This window comes from Mytilus californianus, unplaced genomic scaffold (genome assembly GCF_021869535.1).
Source record: "Mytilus californianus isolate M0D057914Y unplaced genomic scaffold, xbMytCali1.0.p SCAF_4, whole genome shotgun sequence".
In the NCBI taxonomy this organism is placed as follows: domain Eukaryota; kingdom Metazoa; phylum Mollusca; class Bivalvia; order Mytilida; family Mytilidae; genus Mytilus; species Mytilus californianus.
In genome coordinates, this window is record NW_026262690.1 from 82,269,038 (window position 1) to 82,294,638 (window position 25,601).

The 25,601-nt window shown below is 33.5% G+C and overlaps 1 protein-coding gene and 1 long non-coding RNA gene across 3 annotated transcripts in view; both read right to left on the reverse strand.

The window, feature by feature from the left end:
* The window catches only part of LOC127738697 (uncharacterized), an 89,238-nt gene extending 77,543 nt beyond the window's left edge, over window positions 1–11,695 (reverse strand). The window contains exons 1-6 of one of the 2 annotated variants that reach the window (XM_052250035.1): window positions 11,309–11,695; window positions 10,801–11,124; window positions 8,213–8,317; window positions 7,720–7,747; window positions 7,090–7,193; window positions 3,644–5,063 (exon numbers count right to left, since the gene is read on the reverse strand). In XM_052250035.1, coding sequence (XP_052105995.1) covers window positions 4,639–5,063; window positions 7,090–7,193; window positions 7,720–7,747; window positions 8,213–8,317; window positions 10,801–11,124; window positions 11,309–11,525 — 1,203 coding nt within the window. In that variant the 5' untranslated portion in view covers window positions 11,526–11,695 and the 3' untranslated portion in view covers window positions 3,644–4,638. Of the gene's footprint in view, window positions 1–3,643; window positions 5,064–7,089; window positions 7,194–7,719; window positions 7,748–8,212; window positions 8,318–10,800; window positions 11,125–11,308 lie in introns of those variants that run through there. The other variant, XM_052250036.1, reaches the window with a different exon arrangement.
* Window positions 11,696–15,648: 3,953 nt separating this feature from the next.
* On the reverse strand, window positions 15,649–25,061 carry LOC127738722 (uncharacterized). The gene is made up of 3 exons (XR_008000151.1): window positions 25,023–25,061; window positions 18,689–18,785; window positions 15,649–16,012 (listed from the first exon to the last, which is right to left on the reverse strand). It is a non-coding gene; the product is annotated as an uncharacterized LOC127738722 (long non-coding RNA).
* Window positions 25,062–25,601: the final 540 nt, after the last annotated feature.

Below are 25,601 nucleotides of genomic sequence, written 5' to 3' on the forward strand. Positions count from 1 at the left end.
GGAAAGAACATCGAAGTTCTCTCGTTAATTGGTCAATGCATCGGTGCAACATATTACAAAGACGTTACTTCTGAGACGCACATAGTGTTATAAATCCTTGAAATATACTTTTCGTCTTTAAGTTCAAGTTAAAATTACCGCCAAACCAAGTTCAAGTTAAATTTCCACCAAACAATATTTATGAACCTATTGCCATTTGACAAATATAACCGACGTGTAAAGAGCAAGTTTCGTCGATAAAATATTTCATACAATTGTTTTTTAACATCTTTGCCAAAAGCACAGAAAATATAAATTAATGTAAGAATTTCCATTGAACACTATTTCCTATGTGCAACGTCATTTATTTTAGATTGTTCGACGATCATTTAAGGTAATTTTTGTTTTTTCCAGAATTAGAAGCATGAAAAAATGTCCAGTTAGTTATAAATAATCCACCAGCACTCTAGATAAAGGCAATGGTATGGCAAGCCGTTCTCGTCAAAACTATGTTTAAACCCTTTTTTCGAAAAGGTTACACACTGAGAATTAAAAAAAACACTGAGATTTAAAAACCAAAAAATAAAACACTGAGAAATCGAAATTTCACACGGAGATTTAAAAAAATGAAAAACACACTGAGAATTTAAAATTACACACTGAGATTTAAAAAAGACACAGTGAGATGAAATTAATTGAAAAACACACACTGAGAATTGTTAATTACACACTGAGATTTCAAAAATACACACTATTAATATGCACATTACTAATGAATATTCATGAGATGAATAATTCAACAGATTAATATCTTGGTCTCCCGAACTCTCGTCATTATAATCGAATGCGGTTCCTTCAACCAACATTCGTAATAAATTTCAAGACTTAACATAGTTTTTTGCTAACTCATATTCATAACTTTGTTGCCTATAATTCAGATTATTACTTATATATCACTTAGTGTATAGGAATTTTTTGCTTAAAACTGTTTAAGCATGGGTCCCTTTTCAAAAAGTCTTTCAACTGTTACCCTGATTTCGCAAGGAAATCTTTTATATATTTGTTACGTTTATATGCTATAATAGGCACTTGGGTAAAAATTTCACTGCATTGTTTGGTTTTTTTTTTTGCAGATTGTTCCAATGTTTTATTATAATTTTAATAAAGTTTTTCACCATTTGGTTATATTTTGTAATGAGAGTTAGTGGGTGTATTTCTTCTTGGTCTTTAATAACGTAGTTTTTGTATATATTGTATTTCTACTGTTTTTATAAAACATTTGGCGCCAAATTGAAGGACTAACGATTTCTGTCCCCTAGTTGTTTTAAGCTTGTAATAGATACAGATTTAAGTATATTAATTAGATATGTGCGCTTAAAAAGTGCGAACAAATCTAAGTGTGTAATTTTAAATTCTCAGTGTGTAATTCCAAATTCTCAGTGTGTGTTTTTCAGTTTATTTCATCTCAGTGTGTCTTTTTGAAATCTCAGTGTGTAATTTTCAATTCTCAGTGTGTGTTTTGCAGATTGTTCCAATGTTTTATTATAATTTTAATAAAGTTTTTCACCATTTGGTTATATTTTGTAATGAGAGTTAGTGGGTGTATTTCTTCTTGGTCTTTAATAACGTAGTTTTTGTATATATTGTATTTCTACTGTTTTTATAAAACATTTGGCGCCAAATTGAAGGACTAACGATTTCTGTCCCCTAGTTGTTTTAAGCTTGTAATAGATACAGATTTAAGTATATTAATTAGATATGTGCGCTTAAAAAGAGCGAACAAATCTAAGTGTGTAATTTTAAATTCTCAGTGTGTAATTCCAAATTCTCAGTGTGTGTTTTTCAGTTTATTTCATCTCAGTGTGTCTTTTTGAAATCTCAGTGTGTAATTTTCAATTCTCAGTGTGTGTTTTTCATTTTTTGTAATCTCAGTGCGTCTTTATCATGCATGTTTATGAAATCTCAGTGTGTAATTTTTATTTCTCAGTGTGTGCTTTTAGGTTTTTTAATCTCAGTGTTTTTTTTTTTTTTAAATTCTCAGTGAATATATTTTCGAAAAATGGTTTAAACATAGTTTTGACGAGAACGGCTTTCCATACAATGGTACCTATTTCAGTATTCCTGGAAAAAAAGCAAATCTAGTTTGCTAGCATAGGGCAGCTTAACTGCCCAAAAATATTTGACATCCCAACCTTTTACTTGGTCAAGTATTTCACTTTCTTAAACTAAAGACACCGTCTATCAGTTTTTGTACAAATTACGAACGCAGATACATATACAAATAAATTGTTTTTTTAAAGTACAAATCACAACTGTACACATTTCTAATCAAACAAAACAAATTCTCACATCATCAATGACGCACACACACCGAATAATTTATATATGAAAAAAAGAAAGTGCGTTAAAACGTCTTATATACTGCAGCTGTGCTATTTGCGCAGTCAAATTGCATTGACCGTATAATCATTTGTGATATAGTCACTGACCATATATCGCCTTGTTTGTGACGTTGACAATGCTTTTCCGTAGAGTTTTATTTATGACGTCATTTAACATGTTTAAAGTACAGGTTCGCAGAATATTTTACGTCGTTTGCTCCAAATTTAAAAATGGTGATTTTTACCCTTAATAATTCATTTTAAACAGTTCTAGGAGTTTCAGTATATGAAGAATAACCACACATTGTCTCGAAATATAAATTTTATTCGTACTCGGCTCAAAACAGGATAGAAATGCTCGGCACAGCCTCGATTTCTTCCTGTTTCTAAGCCTTGTACAAATAAAATTTATATTTCGAGACAATGTATGGTTATTCTATATCTATATTTATGTCTAGCGCTTTCATCTATCTGTAGGGACTTGTCAATGATGATACTTTGTTATTGGATACGTTGTTGAGGAGATTTGATGACGTTATGTGATTGTTTATGTTGAACTTGTAGTTGAGGATTTAACATCGGGTTAAATGCCTTGATAAATAATGCTTCAATTATTTCCTTTATGAATCGATTTCTCTATTACTTTTATCGAAATAAATGTTCATGTAGTGGAATCTTCCGATATCCCTTATGTTTTAATTGGTCCTTGTGGACACGAACCCGTTCACCAAAAGTGTTTATACAATTTTATTAGATTATTAAAAGAGAGGCGAAAGATACCAAAGTCGAAAATAAGCTGGCAACGCCATGGCTTAGAAAGAAAAAAGACAAACAGACAAACACAAGTACACAAAACACAACATAGAAAACTAAAGACTGAACAACACGAACCCTAAAGAACAAATTCTTAAGTTTCACTTGAATTGACCACTCAGTATAACAGTTTAAATCGCTAATTGTACTCAGATATCTATTCTCACTCTAATGTAAATATCAACCCATACAGTTCACTTCAATCATTATCTATGGGGCAATTCTCAGACCTCTCCCCAACTTTATTTGATTTTTGACCTTTCTGCATGAACGAAATAAGTGCACAGCAAATCCAGTTAAGTTTTAATTTTCTAAGAAATGAAATACATTTGAATTTTTTATATCAAGTTCATGCTATATCCAGCAAAATTTCCAGATGAACAGGTTTGTTTAGCACTCAGAGTTAAATTATGGTGTAAACACGGCATTTGAGCCTAAAGGTCCAGATGAACCTTACATGTGATGGGAATTGTCTTATAAATCACATAAACAAAACTACTAATATGTAATATAATATAATTGCTACAAGAAATGGCCACCACACTATTTGAACATAAGACTTACAGTTTAAAATTGTAAAATTGCGCTGAGAAAGCGATAATGGGTAGGTATTAGTGGTTTTTCTTTCCTGAGCAAATTCCTTGGGTTTGCATTTTTGTTGAGAACTAGCTTACACAGTATAATTCTGACTGTTCAGGTCAAATACAAAGCCGGGTATATTTAAGAAAAAATTCATGGCAGTCGAAATTTTGTCAACCATGAAACCCCTATACACACGATACTGTATATCATATTATTCAATAATAAATTAAAAAAAACCTTACATTATTCAACAAAAACACTTCTTTTTATCTAATGTTATCACATTCCGAAGCGTGCAAAAAGCCTGAAAACGTCCGGTGTTTGACGCCCGAAGCATACATGTACATATGACGTCTTCTTGTTTAGTTGCCAAAGACGATAACATCATTTGGTGGGATTTTCGTTTTATGACATTTTGCATCGAAATAATAACTGAAATGGACTGATTTGTTTATTTTGCATTAGAATAGAGATAAAGGTATTGTATTTGAAGCTTGGCCTATGTAAAACGTCGGATTAACTGTCAAAAAATGAGTTTTCTTTGTCGTATGAATAAGATTGGCGTAACACGGAGCAGCCTATTTTGTGTATTTATGCGTATGTACTAAAGGTAGATACTGTGGTTATACTGGTTGACGATATACAGGTCGTCATATTAGAATCTCATGTCATTTTAATGTAGTATATTGCTAAATGTGCATTTAAAAAGGCTTTTGGGCTTTCCATTCTCAATTTTATTTTGGGCGTTTAACTATCATTAATCAATATGAAGGCATGAAATTTAAGATTATAACTACAATCGGATCATAGATAAAGTGACCTCATTTCAGAATACTATCATGTTTAGTAGTTCAATTAAAACGATAAATTCTAAAACTTAATGTTATAGGTTAAGTGACAAGTTGATGTATTCTGCCTTATTCATTTGTGGATAAATATAAGTCTGAGGCACACTATCATTTGTGTCGTTAAAGTCGTTCACGTCGTAATTCAGATTCCAATTTTCGTGGTCATGAAGTACATTTGTTTTATCTGATAAAGAATCTTCTTCTAAGACTTCACAGGCATGTCGACAAGCAACATTCTGTAAAGGAATTGCATTTTCATAATCTGACTTTTTTTTGGTAGTGAGATAAACATGATCGTCTTTTACTTGATCAGTAACTATCAGCGTGGTGTAAGGCTGTTCATATCCATCGTCTAAATATTCTGAAGAATCTCTATCATTGTCCGATGATGTGGATGTATGTTCTGCCGACACAAGGTCTATATCTCTATTGACCATTGACATGCTGGAGCTATCATTTTCTGCAATCATAAGAACCACATTATATCATCTCATTTGAACAATAAAACTTGTGTAAATTTGAAAAAAAAAAATAACACCAGAGTTTCAGGTTGCAGCGTTATATAACCTTAAAGAAGCATACCGGGTATAATGCAATTTTGTTTTCAATTTTTATCATCTTTTTCAGTAATTGAATAATATAATTTGGTTCAGTTTTCCCTACAACTCACTCCAAATCAAAATATGATCAGAAGACGGTGGTAATTTGAATGTATATTCTAAAGGCGCAAAAGTTTTTCTGAAGAGCCAGGAAAACTGTACAATTTTTTCTTCAACTATGAGTACGTTTTATTTGGTGCAGATATATAAACAATGTATTTACATTCAAGTGTTTGTTGATTGTTGGAGTTTACCCCACTTTGTGCTACCATGGCTATATCATGCATGCTAGTTTTTGGGTTTGTGTTTTTGTTGAAGGGTGCAGGAGGATCCGGACAAAACAATCAACCGTTGTCATGAAAAGTTGCATCATTGTCAAATAAGAAATAGGTCGAGCACTCTTCGTCATGTACGAAGTTCGAACTCGCCAATTCAGAAGTGCAGGCTAGTGATCGTAGTAGATGAACTTTTCAGACCAGTCAGCCACAAATCCCATTAAGCTCAGGTTCGCGTTTCTCATTACTTAGCGTTTGACGTCTGTCGTCCTTCATCTTTTTAGTTTAAAAGAAATATCATTCTCTGAAACTACTGGACCAATTGAAACCAAACTTGGCTATAATTATCATTTGGGTATATAGATTAAAATGTGGCCATTTAACTCTGTTTTCAACAAAAATTGCTGACATGCATGGCTAAACATTAAACATAGTGATAAAGTGCTGTTTATGTCTTTTATTTTAAAAACCTCTTTAAGTAGAGAAATCTGAGGGGGCATAAATGTTCAGCATGCCAAGATCTATATACTTTCTATTTGAATCGAACTATCATGTTAATTCTTAAAGGCCGTATTGCCTTAAACGATGATTCCTATCATTTTGTTAATTTTTGTGTTCGTTTTTGTGTTATTGCTTACATTATCTTGAAACCTAAAACAAATAAAAAAAAATAAAAATGACAAGCAAGTCTAGATCAACAAATGTCCCAACATGTCCGAAATTGTTGGTCGACTCATTGTAGGAATAACACCCCAAAATGACAAGATTTTACAAGAATTTACATTTTTGACTAAAACTATGACAGATAAATAAACACTGTAAACAGCAATTCACATGATACAAGATCTGCACTTATATCAACATAGCCGAAATAGTCAATCGACTCCTTAAATAAAAGGTTGTCTTTTAATGATGATTATTAACCATTGTGTTCATTTATGACGAAGGTTATAGCAGATAAAGTAAACTGTACACAGCCACAACGAGGAACAAGAAAGAATAAGTCAACTTTACCGATAATGCCAGATGACCTCAAATTATTTATATGATGGGCAAGAAGCATAGAAAAACACTACTGACAAATTGCAAAAACTTATTTATAAATTCAAAATAACATTTGCCCTCTTAAATATAATTTTAGTCATTAGTGAATCTAGATTTCCTTTTTCATTATGTACTACATGACGACCGCAACTAATCAGATCGAAGACCTGAGCTGTGTGCTATTACTACTAAAATCGTGTGCAAGATACGTACTACTGAAATGGTCTTTATTAGGCACATTTGAGACCATTCATTCAACTTTTCCACTGAAAACTAAAACGGAAAATAGAAGCATGACAATAAACATACGGGAGGCACCGAGGCAGTCAAGTATCTTTAAGGTAACACTTTCCAATGTAATGCTCAGCTCAAACTTTACTGCTAATTTACGAGGAATGAAGACAAATCATTACTACAAAATGTCATTTAAATGACATGAGAAACAAACCAATCATAACTTGGTTGATTGAGCCCTTTAGCCTGTCTATCCGCATTGGTACCGACTAACAGGTAGTAACAATCGAATTGGAATGTTAACATTTCTTTAGTATCGTATTACATAAAGTACCTTGCGATGTGGGTTGTAGGTTATCATCTTCAATTATCTCTGTATAATGAGAACTTTCACCAAAAGTCCTTTCAGGTGTTTGGACATTTATTGCAGGTTCCATCCTTAATGATTAAATGACATGTGTAAACTCAAACTTGAATGCAAATGTGCAAAACAGAAATCATTTAAAATTATCATGAGAAACACTATTTATTCAAAAAGTGTATATACCTTATAACAACATAAGCAAATCATTGCTCACTTAACCGTCTTTTGGCCTACAAAAAACTACGTTTCCATGCTAAAGCAATTGGCTTATCAACCTCCCATTCTTTTAAAATCATTTCCTTATTTGTTGTTCAATGTTAAATCGGACAGAGAAAGAACTACTATAACAAGAAGGAATGATTGATAAAAATGCTTCACAAATCCACATATCCACAAACAACCAATTGTAAGTTTTGGACATTTTCAAAACCGATGATTACAAAACTGATTTATTGCCAAAATGATTAATACCACATTGGATGAATAAGATCAATTTCAATACAGGGTTGCAATTGTACAACATTTGAAAAAAAACACCAACATACTTCCCTAGAATTTTATAAAATTATGTTCCATCTGTTAACAAAAGATTAAACGCACCTTTCCCTGTACCTCTGTTTCAATCTACCTGAAATTGAAATATGGAACAAACCTTACATAACATTAATTTGCATTGAGTATGTGAATGTAGCATAACAATTAATGGATTTTTATTACAATCAATTTTGTGTAATATTTACATTGAAAATAGATAATACTGATATCACTCAATTACAGTAAAACATATTTATTATACAGAGTTCATTCCAAGCTAACAAAATGTTTAATACAGTAAAAACGGAATAGTAAAAAATTATGCGATGACCTTTTGAGACATATATACTTAATTTGTAATAACATTTTTCTAAAGGTTCGTACTCTATAATGCGTTATTCAACGCAATAAATATAAAAAAAATACCACATTTCGTCTAATGAATAGTCATTGTTTTATTTGGCATATGACTTATCTTGTGCAATATAACGTTTCGATTATGTGTTTGATATTCCGACCAATTGTCTTTGGATTAACAAATAACACACTTTGAACTTACGAACATATAATACAATCCCAGCCACCAGAATTACAATGATAACCACTAATGATAAAATCACGACGCTTTGGACGGATAGGGATTTTTCTACAATTTCATATTTGCCTGAAATAAATCAAGCATGTGTGCAAATGATTAGATCTTAAAAAGGTAAACCAATTATACGCATATTTAAACGCATTTGGTATTTTCGGAAATAATTATTTCATCTGAATCAATGATATTACTTCCAACAAATTAATTCTTCCAATTGTGAAAGCGTTCATCACATAGCAAATAAGTAAAATCACTAGCAAAATGACTTGAACAAAATCGTATATTTGTGACAATTATAAAATAGTCATTCTAGACCTATATTCTATATTTAGCAATGTCGGTCATGATGGTTGACAAGCGGGGTCATCGGTAACAATTTTGCAATCTAGATACCCCAATGATGCTTACAGTGTCCAAGTTTGGTTAGACTTGGCCAAGTAGTTCCAGAGTCGAATATTTTTGGAAAAGTTAACAGACGACGTCGGACGACGACGAGTGCCAATGGACGCCAAGTGATGAGAAAAACTCACTTGGCCCTTTAGGCCAGGTGAGCTAATGATGGTAAAATTAAGATCATTGATTATCTGCTTCTCTCATATAGCTTTCTTTTAAATATTTATTACACTATTTTAAAATTTCTGAAGGGTAAATTTCTTTTCTTTATAGGCTTCAGATAGGTATGTTTAACCATGAAGGATTCACATCCAGGGTTCAATCACAAACTTTCGCATTTTTTTTTTGTAACCGTACATCTTCTCCACCAAGAAAATAGTATCTCACAGTTAAAAGTCACATAAATTTAGAACAACAGACGTTGAAGTCAAATGATACGATAGTGAGGTGCTGACGAACTGAACACGGGATATCATTATACGTTGTGTCTAGGAATGGCGTATACAAACTATATTCCATCAAATTTGTGGAATAATAATATTCAAAAACTAAAGAAATTGAAAACGATAGGTAGAAGTAAATGTGGCCTCTTTTATTCCATACGCAACTATTATCAGCACCCAGTTTTATATGGTTGTTAAAATTCTTATTAAGTACAGTTAGACTGAAACATGTTGACATAGATATTGATACAGATAGTCCTGCAGAAAAATTTATCGCACACCGCAGCGGGACGTCCTTATACATATCATCAAATGCAAGTGCGGAGTGTAATATTATCAAAACACATACATGTATGACAAATCAGTAAAATCATGCGAGATGACTCATAGTTTCCTCTAATGAGGAACATAATTGGCCATGCATTCCACCCACTTTGCAGAACTTACACCTTGGATGTTTTGCTAACTAATTCTCGACTTCAATATACACGGGCTATAAGTCACTAACCGTTAAGCACACTACAGTCATCAGCTTCTTTAGACCCAAATCGCTGATTCCTTGACCGGCTTTGTCTATACCTTTTGTCCTTTTTTTGTTTATAAGCTCTTCATGTTTTAATAAGTTTTGGATATAACAATATATTGCCTCTGGCATCACTGAATAGACATTTATTGTTAGAATGCGCACACGGTGAGTAACATTTGTACTGTTAATGTAATTGGTTATAACATGTCACTCAATACAAATATGACTTTGACTAGTTGACGGTTAGATTGTCAGTAAATACTGAAGTAAACAGTGGGCGGATTACTGAGAGTTCATCGATTGAGCAGTTGATACATCCGTCTATCACTTTGCCCGGCTTTATCTAAATTGTATATTAAGGTTTTTTGACGTCAAATACATTGACCCAGCCCCCAATAACTTGTCATCTACGTCCTTATGTTTGAACCGACGTTGAAAAGTTTGACCCAAACTTGTGGGGACCACTTTTGGTTTGCTGACGAAAGAACAAAAACATGCAAAATCATTTAGATACATCGATTATCAGATGTTCATCATATTAATATTGGAAGCCTTTTTTTAACTCATAGTATTTCATATCACATACATTTAAGGTGGACTTAAAACAAATTAAGCGATGTAGTGTGCAATCTTTTATGAGAATCACTCTGTTGGATATATGCTAATCAGTTGTCGGTTTAAGTCGACAGTCACTATTCGATTCATTCACAAGACGTGTAGATTCGGGGATAGTTCGAATCTTGAATATGGTATTGATACTTGTTTAACTTTGAAATATGTTTTAATCTCAAAACATTATTATGCAATTGTGGTCGTAATTTTTCGGTTGCTGCCTTCAGAATGTTTTTATGATTACCTTAACCTCCATAGAAAAGTACAGAATTTATCCTGAATAACTGATATTAGGGAAGGGTTTGGACCTCAATTTGGAACTTTACGTTTCAGTTACATTTTTTATTCTTTTTTTAAATGCATTGGTAAGCGGTAATTGCATCGGTCATCCTACACTAAATAAGTGTTGACTTAAGAAATATTTCTTGATATTTTACTCTCGGTTACTCTTGATTTTTGTTTGCTCTCATAGAACCGTCACGTAATATAAAAATAAAACTGTAAGCTTAAAATCTTGTATGGCAACCAGTCTAAAGTAAAGTTTAGTTGATAAAATAACATTTTTTAAAAAACGTTACCTTGCGACTTCAATTCTGTTACGTAATCAGCACTACCGAGTTCGTTGGAGATAGTTATTGTGTAGTTTTGAAACTGATCAATGGTTGATTCAGGGAATCTGAATACAATTGTCCATCCAAATAAATGAATCAGTTGACCATGAAATGTGTCCTTGATCTTGATATGATATATTGCTACCTTTAAATGTTGTATTTCACGTACAGTCGTTGCAACGGAATGATTAGTAATGTTCAACCAACTTTGTACATACACCATGAGGTCCATTGGTTTGCCAATATCACCGTACTGAATCTGCTTATTGTCCTTTACGAAAACTGGAGGACCTAAATAATTATACTAAAATGTATCATGTAGTGTGCAATTAGGATTGTAATAATTAAGTAGAAAAGACGCTAAACTACCTTTCAGAATGAAATTTAGCCGAATCTTATAAGAAATAGTTTGTTGCTTGAGATAAATCGTCAGTTAACACTTTATTCTATAGTATTTATAACAGTTCTACTATACCTTTTGAAATAACATAAGACTGTTCTTTCTGGAAATATTTTCCATATTCATCAGGCACTCCATTCGAAACACTGCAAACATAAATGCCGCTGTCTTGATATCGAACTTGTTTTTCTTGTAAAGGCAAAATCAATATACCAGATGCTGTTCCATTTAGATATCTAATATGATCATTTAAGAAAGACTTATGTTCCCATTTCCCATATGTATATTCCATTGGATCTCCGTTAGCTATACATTGAATGTTTCGTTGAATATCAAAAGAATCGAATGTGTGATTTAGCAGCGTGACACTAGGTGGATCTACAATATATTGTTAAATGATGTAATTGGCCTTAAGAACTTACTTTAAATAAATCAAATATTAACAGCAATTACTGTCCCTTTCTAGATTTATATATTTCAGTATTACACCAGAAACTCTACACAAAAAAATACTACAAAGGGGATGATTTTTCTTTCCCTATTGTAAATTTTCCTTTTTTGGACGGTGATGTTCCTTTGGCACCGTCCTATGGTGTTTATATATTCCAACTTGTTCGCTATGCTTGTGTCTGTAGTGACGCTTTTGGATTTCAATGAGCGAAATCGATGTCTTACTAGTAAATTATTAAGTCAGGGATTTCGTTACCACAAATTACTTAGAACCTTTACTAAATTCTTCCATGTATACAATAATTTGATTTGCAAGTTTGGCTGTACCTGTAGAAAACTCATTTCAAACGGAATAGCACATCCTGAATTTTACGGTGATGTTGTTAACAGATACCGGAAATTTAGATACGATCCGGGTAAACTTATTAATCCTTTAGATAAACTTATTCTAAAAGGTAACCTGTTCAACACTGTAATTAAATCTTTGAATATAGGTTTTATTGGTAAAAATATTGATTTTGTTATCAGTAACTTAAAACAATACCAAATATTACCGATATGTACTTTCACGATACTTCAATCTGTCGATACCTTTATTTTGGCATTGCACAAGGTCATGTTTTTTTCTCTGACTGTTAATGACGTCTTTCCACTAAATCCATTGGATGTTGGATGTGTACTGATTGATATTTTAGTCTTAGGTACATGATTTATTTTTGAACTAGCTGTCAGTAACTGCGAGTACTCTCAGATAAGTACTTAGTGTCTTTTTTGTTGTTAGGGATGAATGACAAAATTGAGAATGGAAATGGGGAATGTGTCAAAGAGACAACAACCCGACCAAAGAGCAGAAAACAGCCGAAGGCCACCAATGGGTCTTCAATACAGCGAAATCCAGCACCTGGAGGCGGGCTTCAGCTGGCCCCTAAACAACTAGAGGCTCTCAAGAGCCTGTGTCGCTCACCTGTATTTACTGATGCTTTGGAAATCATGTAAAATAAGGTTAAAATCATAATTAATAGTATTAGATATTAGATATTATAATGATATCTAAGATAATAACAAAAAACTGCAAAATTTTTGTAAAATTACTAACTCAGGGGCAGTAACCCAACAACGGGTTGTCGGATTTGTCTGAAAATTTCAGGGCAGATAAATCTAAACCTGATGAACATTTTTGCCACCTGTCAGATTTGCTCTAAATGCTTTAGTTTCAGAGATATAAACCAAAAACTGCATTTTACCCCTATGTTCTATTTTTAACCAAGTCGGCCATGATGGTTGGAAGGCGGGGTCATCGGACAAAGTTTTTTAACTAGATACCCTAATAATGATTATGGCCAAGTATGGTTAAATTTGTTTCAGTAGTTTCAGAGAAAAAGATTTTTGTAAAAGATTACAAAAATTTACGAAAAATTGTTAAAAATTGACTATTAAGGGCAATAACTCCTAAAGGGGTCGACTGACAATTTTGGTTATGACAACTTATTTGTAGATCTTACTTTGCTGAACATTATTGCTGTTTACAGTTTATCTCTATCTATAATAATATTCAAGATAATAACCAAAAACTGCAAAATTTCCTTAAAATTACCAATTCAGGGGCAGCAACCCAACAACTGATTGTCAGATTTGTCTGAAAATTTCAGGGCGGATAGATCTTGACCTGATAATCAGTTTTAACCTTGTCAAATTTACTCTAAATGCTTTGGTTTAAGAGATATAAGCCAAAATCTACATTTTACCCCTATGTTCTATTTTTAGCCATGGCGGCCATCTTGGTTGGTTGGCGGGGTCATCGGACACATTTTTTAAACTAGATACCCTAATGATGATTGTGGCCAGGTTTGGTTAAATTTAGCCCAGTGGTTTCAGAGGAGAAGATTTTTGTAAAAAGCTAACGACGACGGACGACGACGACGGACGACGGACGACGGACGACGGACGACGGACGACGGACGCCAAGTGATGAGAAAAGCTCACTTGGCCCTTCGGGCCAAGTGAGCTAAAAATGAGTACTAGTTCAGTGAAAATGGACGTCATACTAAACTCAAAAACAAATAAATGAACTAAAATTAAAAATCATACAAGACTAACAAAGGCCAGAGGCCCCTGACTTGGGACAGTCGCAAAAATGCGACGGGGTTAAAAATATTTAGTGAATTCTCAACCCTCCCCCTATACCTCTAGCCACTGTAGAAAAAACAAACACACAGCAATGCGCACAGTAAAACTCAGTTGAAAAGAAGTCCGAGTCCGATGTCAGAATAGGTAATTAATGAAACTAGGCAAAATGACAAATGATACATAAATAAATAAAGGACTACTAGCAGTTACTGACATGCCAGCTCCAGACCTCGATTAAACGGATTGAAAGATTATGTCTACATTTTGTAAATCAAGATACATATATACCATGCCACGTCCTGTCTGCGTTTTTGTATCGATTTGATGAGTTAAGCTTTTTTCAACTGATGTTTGTGTTGTTACACCACTGTCCCAGGTTAAGAGTAGGGTTGAGTGCTCCCATACATGTTTAACCCCGCCACGTTCTTTATGTGACTGTCCCAAGTCAGGAGCCTGTAGTTCAGTGGTTGTCGTTGGTTCATGTCTGTCATATTTGTTTTTCGAAAATTGTTTTGTTATAAATCAGGCCGTTAGTTTTCTCAATTAAATTGTTTCATATTTTTCATGTCCAGGTCTTTTATAGCCGACTATGGTATGGGTTTTTCTCCCTTGATGGAATAAACAGTAGTAAGTTAAACGTTGTTAAAGTTTCTGTTTTTCACTTTCAAATATATAAAGATATTACACACCATCGTTTAAATATTTGAAAGGAATAAGACGATTTTAACGCGGCTGGGCAAAGCAAATAAAAAGATAAAAATTATGTGTATTGAACACTAAGATTCACCTGACTAATCTTCTACATGATTTGCCATGCAGTAATTCATTTACAAAATGTATATATTCAATTATGGAATTTAATATTCTTACCACCTGGAAGTGCAACATCTATACTTTTTTCCTAAACACACAAAATAATTCATTTTCCAGTGGAATTCAGAATTTCGTGCCCTTCACCCCAACTTACCTACCTAGTAAACCCTACTTATTTTATTAACTGTTATGAATATTCTCATCCTGAAAAGGCTTGCAATACTCGCCACTGGACGTTAAGCAAGCAACAATGAATCACAAAATTGAAGGCATACACGCATCAAAAATTCCTAGTAAATCACATTTTTGAAATTTTTTCGCGAATAAACTACTCTTAACAAACGTATTTTAGATTTTCTAATGTAAAATGTTGAATATAAAAAAAAAGATATATCGGTTTGCATGATCTTTTGTAACTTTACTTATGTGAGCAAATATCATATATTTAATCAACTGAAGATATTGGGGACTTCTGCATTAACAAGAAAAGATTGAACACACAAATCTGAAACAATGAAAACGCTTTTCAAGGGATTTTCATTTGAAAGATGCTGTTTGTATGACTTGTACTCCAAAAGTTCCTTTCGTAACTTGTATCATAAAATAATGATTTAAAAAAAACTTATAACTTTGAAGATTCTGCTTTCATATAGAGGTATTCCCGTAATAGTGTGGATCACTTTATACTAATGTTGTTAATAATACTTAATCATTTATCTTTAACTTGTTTGTCATCGGCTATCGATAACAATGATTTTACGCTCACCAAGTCTCTCTAAGTCCTTCCAGTAGGGATTTAAATAGATAAAAAAAGTAATGATCATGCATGTATGTGCATGAGAAAGAATAAAACGACACATACCCACACTCAGAAAAGGAAGAATATAGTTGGTGCATAATCATAAATACGTTTCTGTTGCCAAGGTTTTTTTTTCAAGTATAGTAGTTAGCAGAAAAGTTCCATTTTCCGACATACAACAAACTATACATTTAACCTATTTCACAAAATAAATTCAAATTTTACACGGCTTGCTCCAAATAGCTTTTTGCTGTGCGCGACAAAAAAATTCTGACTCAGATTCCTCCCCCTTATCTTACTTTTAATTATTAGGGTAAATTCTCGTTTATCATCAAAATCACTACATCTGAATTTTCCACTTTTGTCTTTGGTGAAACGGTGGATTAATAAAATGGACTTTTTATCTGTTTCCGTTTCATTAATATCCACTTGAGTAGAAACATCTTGTGATACGTCCGTCCCAACTGCGTAAATTTTATAATTTAATGGTCCGAACCAAGTTATAGGCCGACTAGTCTTGGCAATAGGACAAACCAGCTCGACTGTAGATCCTAACGTCTTGTAAATTGTTTCCTGGGTTAGCACTAAATCTGTAATATAATGTATGTGAATTATTTTCTAATTGGAAACAAAAATTGTCATAGTAATAAAGATACATCATCGTCATTCTTTCTAATTTCTCATAATTGTTTCTACATTTACATAAAGATGTTAAGGTCGTCGACGTTTGACGTATCATTTGCTTTGGTACTTATAAATCCTTTGCTTTCAAATATTTGGCTTTGAGTGTTCCTGATGAAAGTAAATCCATAAAAGCGCTTCGGATGCATGAAATTTATATAACGTGTTGTTTTCATTTTTTGCATCACTGGGTCGATACCTCTGCTGGTGGACTATCAGTCCCTGAGGGTATCATCAGCTCAGTAGTCAGTACTTCGGTACTGACATGGTTTATAACAATCTTTTCTAAATAAAGGCAATAGTAGTATACCGCTGTTCAATAGTCATAAAGTGACTAAACTGACTAAAATCCGGGTCACAAACCAAAACTGAGGGAAACATATCAACTATAAGAGGAAACAAAACGGAACAGAAACTGACATGATTTATAACAATCCTTTCTGAAATTGTCCATTTATAAATTTTGAAATTATAAAGAAACTAAGGTTTCAACTCCCTCAGGCAAAGTTGGCCTTAGATGGATTTGGCTATTTTATTAGGTATTTTTTGGTCATATAGCTCTTCAATTGTTTCGTTACTTATAAATCCATGGCTTTCAAATAGTTTGCTTTGAGCGTTCCTGAGGAAGGTTAATCCAGAAAAGCGCTTCGGACGAATGAAATTTACATAACGTGTTGTTTTCATTTTTTACATCACTGGGTCGATACCTCTGCTGGTGGACTATCAGTCCCTGAGGGTATCATCAGCTCAGTAGCCAGTACTTCGGTACTGACATATTTATAACAATCCTTTCTAAAATTGTCCGTTTTTATAACGTGTTGTTTTCATTTTTTACATCACTGGGTCGATACCTCTGCTGGTGGACTATCAGTCCCCGAGGGTATCATCAGTTCAGTAGCCAGTACTTCGGTACTGACATAATTTATAACAATCCTTTCTAAAATTGTCCGTTTTTATAACGTGTTGTTTTCATTTTTTGCCAAGTTGGCAGCATATTAAATGCTGGATGAGACTTTGTGAAAATTGAGAAAAATGTAAAAGCGTTAAAACAGTTTTTTTTAATATGCCAAATACAGAAAGGAAATAAAACTGACCCTATGTTATTGTGACATTATTCTATTTTCATGATATCCTTTTCTATGTCAACTTTTAAGTGTCATTTCCCGTTGTGTTGATCCGCTAATTGCAAACAATATTTTTATTTAACTCGGTTTTATTTCCTTCCGTGGTCCCATGCAAAAACAAGTTAATGTGTAGTTCAAATATTCTATTTATTGACTTGTTTTAACCTTTGTGCGTGGATTTTTCATGTCCACTTTCTGATTTTGTTTTTTTTCAATAACAGTTCTTTTAGTTGATATATGTCAGTTTACCAATCAGAATGCGTCGGGGCATATTTGTTTTTAAACATGATTTAAACACTTAATGTTCAGCCTCTTTTGTTCAAATGTATCTATTTTCACAACGCTCAGTTTCCCCATGTTTTTATAATTCAGAAAGCGTAAATTAATTTTGATCTGTTTAACCAATTTGAAAAAAGAGACCTACTTATTTTGAAAAAAAATCCAAACAGTATCATGCATGTACATGTCTAGCAAGCAAGCAACCTTTAATTGCTTTCGTTAAATGATTAAAACAATGTCTAGTTTTAGACATTCATATTCAAAAAAAAGGAAAACATAAATCTGTAAAGGCCTTTTTTATCAACTAAGTACAATTTCCAAATGATTATGAAACAAGGAAAAAGCCGACGCATAGAAAAACATTAAAAAAATGAAATTCAACCTTTTCATCGCGACTTCATAAAAAACAGAATATTCTTTTTAGGACTATAGTATGATTTTTTATACGAAAATAGTACAATCAAAAAGGGCTGAGTGATTACACAACACAGACCTACGTTAAAATACATAAGTTATCTCTTTTATGTTTGCTTAATGTCAACAATTAATCAAATAAAAGAAAGAAAAAAAAACATATACATGTAAACATTTCGGTATTTCTAGATATAGTTTTGGAGTAGTCTAGTACATGAAATTCCTCGATCCTTTGTAGCTCTATAGTAACTTTACTTCTCTAGTAGATGAGGTGAAAGATACAAAAGGAACAATCAAACTCATAAGTCGAAAATATATTGACAAAACTATTGTTAAAAAAGAAAAAAAGACCAACAGACAAATGACAAACAATAGTACACAAAACACAACATAGAAAACTAAAGACTGAGCAACACGAACCCCACCAAAAACTGGGGATGAGCTCAGGTGCTCTGGAAGGATAAGCAGACGCTGCTACACATATGGCACCCTTCGTGTTGCTCATATTAGTACAACCCCGGTAATAAGTCAAAATCGGTAGGTTACATTCTGTGAAAAGGGACGGGATTGTAGTTACGACATTTGGAACATATCCGCTATCATCAGTGAAACGGATATTCCGCAACGGTCAACCAACTCGTGATAGCTTGACTTGTCACTTTAACATACTTGTATTTGAATTTATAACATACAGTAATATGAAACAAATTTATGTATAATAATTTCAGGAAAGAAATATGAACTTCAAAAGAATTGTAAGACACTCACCACATGAAAACATCACTAAAGTAAGAATATTTCTGAACCTGTATCTTTCCATCGGCACTGACAATTGTGTTATGCTGAATAAGACCAAGTCTGTAACCTGATAAAAATTCAATAAAATAGAAACTATCATTTCATAAAGGTGACCTGTTGAAAGTGATGTGTTTTTTACTTTATCAATCTTTTCATTTATTCAATGTATAACCATAATTTTAAAGAACAACTTGATTTAATAGTTCTGTGTTTGATTTAGAAACAATAAAATTATCTGATGATGAAAGTGTGGTATATAAGCTAATCATAACTATCAGGATTAAAACATGTTACGCCAGATGCGCGTTTCGTCTACAAAGGACTCATCAGTGACGATCAAATCAAAAGAGTGAAAAAGGCCAAATAAAGTACGAAGTTGACGAGCATTGAGGACTCTAAATTCCGAAAGGTTTTCAAAATACAGTTCAGGTACTTTATACCTTTGGGTAGAAAATCCTTAGTATTTTGGAAAATTTCAAAGTTTTGTTCATAGTTAATTTAGAATTTTTACCATATCAATGATAATTCATGTCAACACAAAAGCGCTGACTACTGGGCTGGTGACACCTCCTTCGAAGAAACCTCCACCAGCAGTGGTATCGATCCAGTGGTTGTAAATAAACACATCATTAATACCAGAGTTAAAATGTTGTACGCCAGACGCACGTTTCGTCTACAAAAGACTAATCAGTGACGCCCGAATAAAAAAAGCTAAAACAAAAATCCAAGTATAGTACGAAATTAAAGAGTATTGAGGACTCAAACTTCCGGAAGGTTTTGGCAAATTCCTTGGGAAAGAAAATCCTTAGTATTTCAAAAAATCTCAAAGTGTTGTTAATAATTAATTCATAATTATGACCACATCAATGATAGTTCATGTGAACTGACTACTGGGTTGGTGATACCCTCAGGGAGGAAACCTCTACCAGCAATTGTATGAATGTTTGTTCTTTGCAGGCACAGTTCAATTTGATTAATAGTCCGGTGCTAATCGATATTCGAATTGTACATTGATAATGAATTGTGGCACTATATTTTTGAGTAACTGGTGTTACATTTCTGAAATGTTTCAATATATGGTTTTCTAATTTCTTGTTCTATTTATACCTTCCCTTTTTTGAAGTATAAGTAAGCTGCCAATAAAAAGTCTGATGCAGTTTCCCCATATTACACAATAGTTATCTAAACGACAGGAACGTGAATATGTTGCTGGGTTAAATTGTTTTTAAGTCACTTAAAACCCATCCTTTTTAATTTCGACGAGTGGAATTACAAAGGGTATATACAAGAACGGAATTAAATCAGCTATGAAAAAGCTCTCAACTCTCTCGGAACATTCATTTTATTTTATGACATCAGGATTCAACTAGAGGCTCTCAAGAGCCTGTGTCGCTCACCTGATTCTACTTTGGTTTTGGAAATCATGTAAAAATAGATTAAAATAATAACAGATACCCTAATAATGAGTGAGGCCAAATTTGGTTTAATATTGGTCCTGTAATTTAATAAAAAAATCCTGGTGGCCATCTTGAACAGTAAATCAGCAACAAAGTAGCAACACTTAATCAGCACCTCATAAGAAACATTTATGCCATGTTTTGGTTTCATTCCATTCAGTGCACCTCTAGAAGAAGCATTTCTATGTATTTCCCATAGGTTCTTATGTTAAAGGAAGTCCCCCCATTGGCGGCCATCATGGAAGAAGGATCAGCTTCAAAGTAACAAAACTTAGTCAGCACCTCATAAGGAACATTCATGCCATGTTTGGTTTCAATCCATTCAGTATGTGGTTCTCTAAAAGAAGACATTTGTATGTATTTTCCATAGGGTCCTTTGTTAAACATTGTCCCTATCTGGCAGCCATCATGGATGAAGGATCAGCTTCAAAGTAACAACACTTGGTCAGCACCTCAAAAGAAACATGCATGCCATGTTTGGTTTCATTCCATTCAATGGTTCTCTAAAAATAAACATTTGTACGTATTTCTCATAGGGTCCTATGTTAAACTAAGTCATCCGCTGGCGGCCATCTTAGATTATGGATCGGCTTCATAGTAACAACACTTGGTCAGCACCTCATAAGGAACATTCATGCCATGTTTGGTTTCATTGCATTCAGTGGTTCTCTAAAAGAAGACATTTGTATGTATTTCCCATAGGGTCCTATGTTAAACTAAGTCCCCCGCTGGCTGCCATCTTGGATGATGGATCAGCTTCAAAGTAACAACATTTGGTCAGCACCTCATAATTAAGGAACATTCTTGCCATGTTTGGTTTCATTCCATTCAGTGGTTCTCTAAAACAAAAAGAAGACGTTTGTATGTATTTCTCATAGGGTCCCATGTTAAACTAAGTCCCCCGCTGGCGGCCATCTTGGATTATGGATCGGCTTCAAAGTAACAACACTCGATCAGCACCTCATAAGGAACATTCATGCCATGTTTGGTTTCATTCCATTTAGTGGTTCTCTAAAAGAAGACATTTGTATGTATTTCTCATAGGGTCCCATGTTAAACTAAGTCCTCCGCTGGCAGCCATCTTGGATTATGGATAAACTTCAAAGTAACAACACTCGGTCAGCACCTCATAAGAAACATTCATGCCATGTTTGGTTTCATTCCATTCAGTGGTTCTCTAAAAGAAGATATTTGTATGTATTTCCCATAGGGTCCAATGTTAAACTATATAAAGTCCCCTGCTGGCGGCCATCTTGGATTATGGATCAGCTTCATAGTAACAACACTTGGTCAGCACCTCATAAGGAACATTCATGCCATGTTTGGTTTCATTCCATTCAGTGGTTCTCTAAAAGAAGACATTTGTATGTATTTCCCATAGGGTCCCATGTTAAACTAAGTCCCCCACTGGCGGCCATCTTGGATTATGGATCGGTTTCAAAGTAACAACACTAGGTCAGCACCTCATAAGGAACATTCATACCATGTTTGGTTTTATTCCATTCAGTGGATCTCTTAAAGAAGACATTTGTATGTATTTCCATAGGGTTCCATGTTAAACTAAGTCCCCCTCTGGCGGCCATCTTGGATTATGGATCGGCTTCAAAGTAACAACACTTGGTCAGCACCTCATAAGGAACATTCATACCATGTTTGGTTTCATTCCATTTAGTGGTTCTCTAAAAGAAAACATTTGTATGTATCTCCCATAGGGTCCTATGTTAAACTAAGTCCCCCGCTGGCGGCCATCTTGGATTATGGATCGGCTTTAAAGTAACAACACTTGGTCAGCACCTCATAAGAAACATTCATGCCATGTTTGGTTTCATTCCATTCAGTGGTTCTCTAAAAGAAGACATTTGTATGTATTTCCCATAGGGTCCTATGTTAAACTAAGTCCCCCGCTGGCGGCCATCTTGGATAATGGATCCGCTACAAAGTAACAACACTTGGTCAGCACCTCATAAGGAACATTCATGCCATGTTTGGTTCATTCCATTCAGTGGTTCTCTAGAAGAAGTTCAAAATGTAAAAAGTTTACGCCGACGACGGACGACGACGGACGACGCCGGACGACGGACGCCAAGTGATGAGAAAAGCTCACTTGGCCCTTTGGGCCAGGTGAGCTAAAAAGGCCTTGATCATTTACCTAACATGGCAATTATTTATTGTCTACACTTCCAGTTAATTCAAGTACCTGACAATGGGATTGTCTTAAGAAATAGTCACTCCTATTATTTTATGGGGGAAAAATCATCAGTCCAACATGAATATTTATGTTTGCTAAATGTCTTTTCTTGTGGAGAGGTTGTAAAATGCACAAGCGCTCTCTACGTTTCAAAAAAATTCAAAATAACTGTCCATTCCTAAAATAATAATGGATAATTCAATGATTATATTTTGAACAAGTACATTTCAAGTCCAAAACATAATTGACTCAGGTATCGTCCGCCAAATTACAAAAGCTTCTAGTGTAAATTTTCATTTTTTCAATTATGTTATTATACTTAACCTAGTACACTCGAAAACTCCCAAAATATGATGTCAATCATGACCATAGATGGCTTATCCAGCCACATTTTAAACCTTGGTTTTCAGGTCGCAAATGTCATTTGTATTTATTAGCACTAACTTTTTTGTTTTGATGATTGGTATTCCAGAAATATGTGTCTGGGAACGAAAACGGTACTTAAACATGGCTCTCTCTCTCTGAAGAAGACAATTGTTCAAAATTATTCCGGCTGTCATTCAAAAGATTCCCTTATCAGATCATTAATATCTATGAATGTGTGTTCTGATTACCTCTCTTTATAAAAAAAAATGCCCTATGTCTGATAAAATATACTGACCAATTTAAGAAAGATAAAATCAAAGGGTCTATTTTTTCAATTGAAAATAAGATTGGTCAGAAAATAGTTGCCATACTATTTTTACAACTTAATAAAACCATTTAGGAGATATCCATGATGGAAGTCGAAAACATCATTAGATTTTTATTGTTATTGTTATTACAAGGTACTCGTTTTAAAAAAAGAGAGGCGAAAGATACCAAAGAGACATTCAAAGTCTAAAATAAACTGACAACCCCATGGCACCCCTCATTTGCTTGATTTCTAAGACTTTATTAAAGATGTAAATGTCTTAACTTATTAACCACCTAGTTGAAACACATCTCAAAGTATAATCTGAAATAATTTGGTTTATGCATAGGCTGTATGTACATTAGTAGGTAAAATTAATGAACTTTTCAGAAATTGACTGGAAATTCTTACCCATCTGGGCACCTGAGTTCATCATCGGATTTTATTGGGGTTTGTATTGCACTATGTGTTTTCTGTAGTGTTTTGTGGACTTTTGTTTGCCTTTCGTTTGTTTCATGTTGTCGTGGCGTTGTATATAGTCTTACGATTTTATATTACCATCTGAGTAATTTATCCTTTTTTAAACATTGATGTAACTTTTAAACACTGAAGTTTGATTTTGTCTTACACCTGGTCATTATAAGTAATTCCTTCGCAAAATTATGGACCAAATACCTTCAAAATTCTGTCAAACAAAAGTCCGCGATTAAGTGTAAAAAATATTCACCCCTCATTTTCTTCATTTCTAAGACTGCATTAAAGATAAACATGTGATCGAAAACTCCCTGATTTAAAACGTTGAAAAAGTATTTTGATGGCTACATATATACCTGGATAGAAAAAAAAGTAACATTGGTTGATCGATATGCGATAGCTTTTTCTCCTTTTCGCATTTACCTGATGTTTTCCCCCTCCACTCCCTTATGTTAAAACATTTTAATCAAAGGAATATTGAGTTACTGAGGTGTGAACATTTGAAAATTTTGGATAGCTGAATTATTGTACATACAAACCACCAACAAGAACGTTTTAATTCATAGAATTTGATGGGAAAATGGTGCATGAAATGTACCGAAGCCGAACAGTTGTACGTTATTTACGTAACATTGTCGATCTCTCCCAGCTTTCGGAAAATAAGCCTAGAAGGGCAGCGCGTATAAGATACTGTTATTGTAATATCGTATGGATAAGAGCAAAAACACATTGAATTAATTAACTGGTTTAGATATCAAAGTATTTCCATTTGGTTTAAAAAAAATCAAACACATCGGAAAAAGGGCGTGTACCCATGCCCTGAGCCCACATGCTTGTGTCACCTAATGATAGCATTTACACGTCATTATTAATTCTCGTCTCACTAGACCGATTCTTTCAAAGAGCACAATCACTTGAATTATACAAACTTCAGCATTTATAAGTTTCGTCTTTAGACTAAGTACACGGTGTAACGAAAATATCGGTTCAGTTAAAAAAAATACCATTAGAATCTTACTAGAATGTTTTCATGTATGGCAAATGACGTCATTTATGTAAATGTCTTTTTTTTTAAATTATACAGCCAATAAGTAGACTAAGTACATTGTTTAACAAAGATATTGGTTCAGTTCAAATTTTTTTAACATAATATTCTTACTTGTTAATTCGTTCAAAAAACTCGGCCTGGAATTGGATTTGCATCATCGTCATTTTGATTTGATAATATTAGGATTTCCGTTAAGATGTTGCCTCATTAATTTTTACCCAGAGCTATGATATTACATGGGTATTTGACTAATTAACCTTTTACAGAAGACTGTAAAGTAAATTCAACATTAAGGGTTTTTTTATTTGCGAATCTTTGATGACTTACCGCTATCTGATCTGAATGGGATTACTAAATCTTAGTCTGAGTTTTTAGTAACGTATTAAATTTTAATAGCTTTCCATCTCCTTTGTCAAAAAAGAAAAATGAAACCTATTGTCGAATTTACAGATATGCATACTTACCTTTAATCTACAACTTATATGTAGCCGGTACTGTGATTTATGAGCAAATGAATTATTTCCTTAAATATTTATATAGATTATTATTTAAAACATGTGACATATGATCAGGTGCTGGGAATCGAAATTGTTGTATAAGTACGTTAATACTTTTTTATTCATTTTAATTGATATTTTTAACACTTGAAAATATTGTTTTATTCTATTTTCCAAATATACATTGTAAGTATCATTTGACATCAAAGAACAAAGATGATACCGAAGATCCAATGCGAACATTGAACAAAACACACACGACAATCTCACTCCGACGCGCTTAGTTAAAGTTCATTCACCTGCTCGAATTCCGTTTCAAATATGTTAGTAATAGATAGATAAGCTGTGAGTCAAAATTGACATTTTCATAGATTCACTAAAAATCATACAAGTTAGACGATGTTATGTGTCCATCATTAATATCTTTTAGTCTGGGTTTTAGTTTTTAGTCATGGATAGTTAGGTTCAAAGATAAATTTTATTTCATAGCTCAGAATTAAGACATGAATTGTGTATTTAATGATACATTAAAAAAGCAACTTTTCT